The sequence below is a fragment of the Rhodnius prolixus genome, unplaced genomic scaffold (assembly GCF_049639745.1).
Source record: "Rhodnius prolixus isolate KJV_2025 unplaced genomic scaffold, Rpr scaffold_11, whole genome shotgun sequence".
Classification (NCBI taxonomy): Eukaryota; Metazoa; Arthropoda; class Insecta; order Hemiptera; family Reduviidae; genus Rhodnius; species Rhodnius prolixus.
Genome location: NW_027411625.1, coordinates 17,373,553 through 17,379,483, shown reverse-complemented (window position 1 = coordinate 17,379,483; position 5,931 = coordinate 17,373,553). Strand labels below are relative to the sequence as shown.

Genomic DNA, 5,931 nt, shown 5'->3' with positions numbered 1-5,931 from the left:
TTCTTCTTCTTCTTCTTCTTCTTCTTCCCGCAATAAAATCTTTTTCCCGCCTGCCATTTCTTCATATTGGGGAACAAATAGTAGTCCGAGGGAGCCAAGTCTGGAGAATAGGGGGGATGTGAAACGAGTTGGAACCCTATTTCCATTAATTTTGCGACCACAACTGCTGAGGTGTGAGCTGGTGCGTTGTCGTGATGGAAAAGGACTTTTTTGTGGGCCAATCGTGGGCGTTTTTCTTGCAGCTCGGTTTTCGAACGGTCCAATAACGATGAATAATATGCACCTGTAATAGTTTTACCCTTTTCCAGATAGTCGATGAGGATTATTCCTTGCGAATCCCAAAAGACAGTCGCCATAATCTTTCCGGCCGAAGGAACGGTCTTCGCCTTTTTTGGCGCAGATTCCCCCTTGGTAACCCATTGTTTAGATTGTTCTTTGGTCTCAGGAGTGTAGTGATGTATCCATGTTTCATCCACAGTGACGAAACGACGCTTAAAGTCCTGCGGATTCTTCTGGAACAGCTGCAAACCGTCCTTGCAACACTTCACATGATTTCGTTTTTGGTCAAGCGTGAGCAATCGCGGCACCCATCTTGCGGATAGCTTTGTCATGTCCAAATGTTGATGCAAAATATTATGTACCCGTTCATTCGAGATGCCCACAGCACTAGCAATCTCACGCACCTTCACTCTTCTGTCATCCATCACCATATCATGGATTTTATCAATGATTTCTGGAGTAGTAACCTCAACAGGGCGTCCAGAACGTTCAGCGTCACTTGTGCGCATATGGCACTCCGAAAATTTGAAACCACTTATAAACTGTTCTAATCGAAGGTGCAGAGTCACCATAATGTTTATCAAGCTTCTCTTTAGTCTCCTGAGGCGTTTTGCCTTTCATAAAGTAGTGTTTAATCAACACACGAAATTCTTTTTCGTCCATTTTTTGAAAATCACTCGACTTCCTCGATTCAAACGAATGCCAAACACAAAGAAATAGACCGATCTGGCTGAAACTTGGTGTGTGTTCTTCCAAGAGATGCTAACTAAACATAACCTCGATACGCGCCAGTGGTGCTATCTCTCTGACTTTGCACGGACTTTTCAAACGACCCTCGTACATACTCAATGTAGGTATTCATCCCACAATGTTGTATATATGTAATATAAAGTAATTAACATATGCATATTTTTAGGACAGCTAATTATTCCAGTATTTTACTATAAGTAAAATTAGGGGGACTAAATTAAATTACAAATGAGAAATCAATAATTGTTGAATAATTTACTTGTTATATCTGTGTGTTATTTGTGCTCACGAATATTTCGGTAAGACGAATTCAAGACAGTAGCCTACTCTAACTTTGTCTTTTTCTACTTTAACATGCATGTACATATTTATGTGATTTATCATAATTATAACAAAAAAATATTATGAATGAAGTGGCCAGCATAAGGGTCTGTGACATCTAATAAATTCTAAAAAATAACTTATTAATGAAAATTAATGCAGTAGAATTACTTAAATATTAATGAAGTATTAATGAAATGTTGGGTACTCGCTGATTTGTGTACCTTTTGGCGTTCAATCAACCCTTATACTTAACATTTTAAACTGTAAGTTTTTGTTAAGGAGATAAACAGCTGTAACCAACCCTTGAAAAGAAAATTTAGGACAAGAGTGACTTGAGAGTGCTTGAGGCACTCTGAGGATGTCATGTTTTTTTCCGGTTGTTGAATTGGTTTCGTGTTCATCTCCAACCGTTTCTCTACTTAGAAAGCGTACACTGCAATATGATAGAAAAATATCCCGCTTGATGAATCGAAAAAGAGAATATTGTAACCGTACCTAGCGGTTAGGGGCAGAGGAGCTTCCAACAGAACTACTTAAAATATCTTACCAGTAGGTTTATTTACAACGTACAATATATTTGTATCATACATACCAGGTTAACCTGTTACAAACAATAATACTGCCTTAACCATTGTGGTACTGGGTTCGATTCCCGGTCTAGGCCTTGGATTTTATTTAAAGGTTAAGAAAAGAAATTTACAGTTAAGTAAGCTAGTCGCCTTCGTCCACGACACCTAATTGGTAGTTGGACGGAAAGCCCGCCTGAAAAAATTGGCAATTACTTTACTTACTGCCTTAACCAACACACCAACATTCACCCAACGGACCCTATCTCCCAATGCTAAGTTACAATAAATTAAAAGTCTCTTCCGCCTCTCCAATCCAACGCCACCACACAAAACTCACTAACCGCGGCCGGGCATGTCCCTTAAGATAGGATCTCAGCGATCGTCTTTCACTCTATCTTTCTCTTTGGTCTTTATCTTTTTGGTCTCTGCGGTATCTCACACGTAGTGCATCACTTCACGGCCTTTTAAATAATGTAATCGTCCAATTAATTTTGTTGGCAAGTCTCCGTATTCTGGTAATCTGTTGGGGTTAAGGTTTATGCGACGAATTGTCTTTAAACACTGCCCGTTCTGCAGTATTTGTGATTGGTTTTGTCTCTTAACTTTCCCTAAAGCCTTCATCGTGAGGTAACAGACTCTGAGCCTGAAGGTGAGTCTTTCTTTCCAAGTCATATCTCCATTTTTAATTGTTATGTAACTTATGTAAACAGTATGCTGATGGCACATTCCTTTCGTTTTTACATAAATCGCGGGTAACTTCATCAGTTTCACACTGCTTTTTTTTCTTCACTTGTGACATAAAATTGCTATAAATCTCCCTATCAAGGTTTTTAAATAAACACCAATATTTGGCCGACTATTTAAAGAGAGTGTTCCTCTTTAGTTAGATTTTTTTTTCTAAATACATATCATTAGATAATCATTAAAGCGGCTGTTGGTTAGTAAACCTATACTACTTGTTCTCTGAGCAAAATTTTGAATCAATTTCGTGGGTACTAAACATAATTTTTATTGTACAGGTAACAGTGAACAGAAAGAAGTACTACAAGATGTTGAAGATCAGGATGTATCATAAATCCAGTTGAGGAACTTACATTTTTCACATTAAAAAAAAAAATTAAATAATAAATAATTTAAAAATAATGATAAATAAAAAATAAACGCTAAGAACAGAGTGTGTATAAGTGTCGGTGTACATTTGTAGAGTGGACGACTATTTTAGAAGAAAACAAATAATATAATGAGTATAAAAATTGATTACAAAGAATTAAAAGAATTTATGAACTTTCTAAAATTTTATCAACTTGTAAATCTTTGCTAGTAAGGGATATATATATATATATATATATATATATATATAAAATTATTTTGCTTGTAAGGAATATTAAAAAAAAAAAAAAAAAAAAAAAAAAAAAAAAAAAAAAAAAAAAAAAAAAAAACTGGCAGGTTTTGCTTGTAAAGCTCTGGGTTTATGAATTGAAGTGGCATGGTGGCATCAATGTGAATTGCACATACAAACTTAAGTACACTAATTGCACAATTTTGCACCAACTTGATATGTAATTAGCTGAAGTTTACTTTTTAGATATTAAACACTTTCAAGGGGTTCATTACCTTTCCTGTTGCGAAGCTTAAAGCTGTAGAACACCGGACAGCTGTGTTAGGTGCCTGCAAGTTAACAGCGGGTTGTGGATTTAAAAATGTCAAGAAATCAGGGCTTATTGTAAATAATATTTAAAAATAATAAAACAAAGAGAGCAAGAATTAAAGATAGCTTGTCCTATATTGACTTAACGAACTTTCTGAGTAGAAAGAAAAAAACATTTAGATATTTTTTTAATTTTAAAATGAACCGTGTGATATACTGGCATCGCCTTCTTAAGCCCATACTTCTCAAGCTGATCTCACAAGATTGTTGAACTGCGCTGGTGCACGTGGCTTGTTTTTGAAAGTTTAACAAAATTTTTTCTAGGATTATTTATTATTTAATATTATTTAGTATTAATAATAGTATTATTTGTGTAATATTATTATTGGATTGGCATTTTTATTTTTATTTTTAAATACTGTTGGTTTGCTTTGGCTTGGGAACCTTGTAGCTAGAAAGTTGCGCCACTGTTCTTATTTCTACTGGATTCCCCCAGATGGGACACATTTAGCAGAAGTATGTAACAATTGCTGTACGGTTTAGACTTCTTAATTTTGCGCTATCAACTGGTTAAATTTAGCTGCTCAGGATACTAATAAGTTAATTTTTTGTTAGAGTTCATTAAATAGGGTTGTCAAATCCTTAATAAAAATGTACTGACACACACTCCTTCTAGGAGATATTTTTTTTCATTTTCACTTAATATAAGAATGAAAATAAGTCAATATACCGACATTTCAACATATTAATAAAACTTTTATTTTCTGTAAAATAGTGAAAAATTGGAAATATTTGTTATTATGGTTGTGCGGCCAGTGGCGTACCCTGAACGTTGATCTAAGGCATGCGATTTGAACATTATATTTTATGAACTTTTAGCCCTTCTCTCATAAAAAAAAATGGATCATATTTACCTGAATAGAATTTAATACATTTACATAAATTCAATGTCTCTTCTCTGTTTGATCTAAACAAACACATGCAATGCCGTACACATAGTTGTGGCTTTCTAAACTAATTGAAACTAACAATAAATACGGGAATCTAATGATCGGTTTAGATTGTACTCCCTTAAATGATCGGTTTGCATGTCTAAAGTTCTTGAGAACAGGGAATATGTCGTCCGATTGGAATCTGTTGACGTTTTTCGTCAAAGGTACGAATAACTAAAAAGGTTTTCATATTAATTATTCGAACATATATTTATCGTTTTTCTTCCCTGTGAAAGGTATAAATGCAAAATAAAGCATTAACCGCAAAGTGGACAGTTCAGTCATACTACCAACGCACGGAGAAAATATAAACTCAGAATACAGGACTAGAGTTCGCAAAACATTTTGGTGATGCTCGGTTTTAGTAGAAAATAAATGTCTTCAAACCCGAATAATTGTCCGATTTTGTGGGAAAATGTAACAGATTTTTACTAGAATTCCTCGGCAATGTCAAAATAGTTGATCTTCGTAATATTTTTTAAATTGCTTGCTGTACTGCCTGTTTTTTTGTGCCATTAATGGAGTATGGTGACATCGTTGCAGCTCGTAAGTAGTATTTGCTAACATCGCCATTGTTAACGAGTTCAAAAATTAAAGTTTTTTGATATTTTCTTTCTGTGGATGTTTTGAAATGAATAATGCCAGCGAAGTAAATACCTAATAATTTTTCAAGAAATTAATTTAATGTTTGTGTTAAAGTATTAACAGAGTTAAAGTGTTAACAGGAACAGGGAAAAAAATTGGAATGCTCCAGTTGGTGGGCTGACAAAGTAAAATTTCCTCATTTGCCGTAGAACCAAAATATAAGTTCACTTATATTTTAAAAGGACCTTTCAGAATATTTACCTTTACAAATATGGTCGACACTGGGTCCCTTAATGAGAAAAAAAAAAAAAATACCTACACCCAAAAATTTTCTTAAGTTGAAAGAACTAGGCAAGGTGTGAAGATTTGTTCTGTTTGCACATTGTCACTTCAATTTGGATTGCCAGTTTTGTTTTATTTTTTATTTATTTATTTATTTTATTTGCAGGCAAAATTTCTTGTAAGCAGTTCTTAAAAAATAACATATTTTTACTTGTAAAAGTTAAAAAAAAAAAAAACTTTTACAATACTGTGCTTGCAAAAGGTTGAATAATAATGTAATGCAAATTTAGCTTAAGAAGGGAACCTTACTTGTAAAAGATTGTATACTTAAATAAGTTGCTTTACTATAATTTTCTATTTAGTACTTTAAATAACCTAAAATTTTGTTGCGTTTTAAAAAAAAAGAAGAATGTTGTAATATATTTATTTACATTTTTGGCAGTCACGAATTAATTTAACAAGTATTTTAATTAATGTCCAGTATTAGAATTAATTAAATACA

At 33.7% G+C, this 5,931-nt stretch overlaps 1 protein-coding gene across 1 annotated transcript in view; it reads left to right on the top strand.

Moving 5' to 3' along the window:
* 14-3-3epsilon (tyrosine 3-monooxygenase/tryptophan 5-monooxygenase activation protein epsilon) overlaps positions 1–5,727 on the top strand; it is a 22,589-nt gene extending 16,862 nt beyond the window's left edge. Inside the window, exon 6 of the mRNA XM_074138133.1 lies at positions 2,942–5,727. Within this exon, the coding sequence (XP_073994234.1) occupies positions 2,942–2,997 (56 nt within the window). The 3' untranslated portion in view covers positions 2,998–5,727. The remainder of the gene's footprint in view (positions 1–2,941) is intronic.
* Positions 5,728–5,931: the final 204 nt, after the last annotated feature.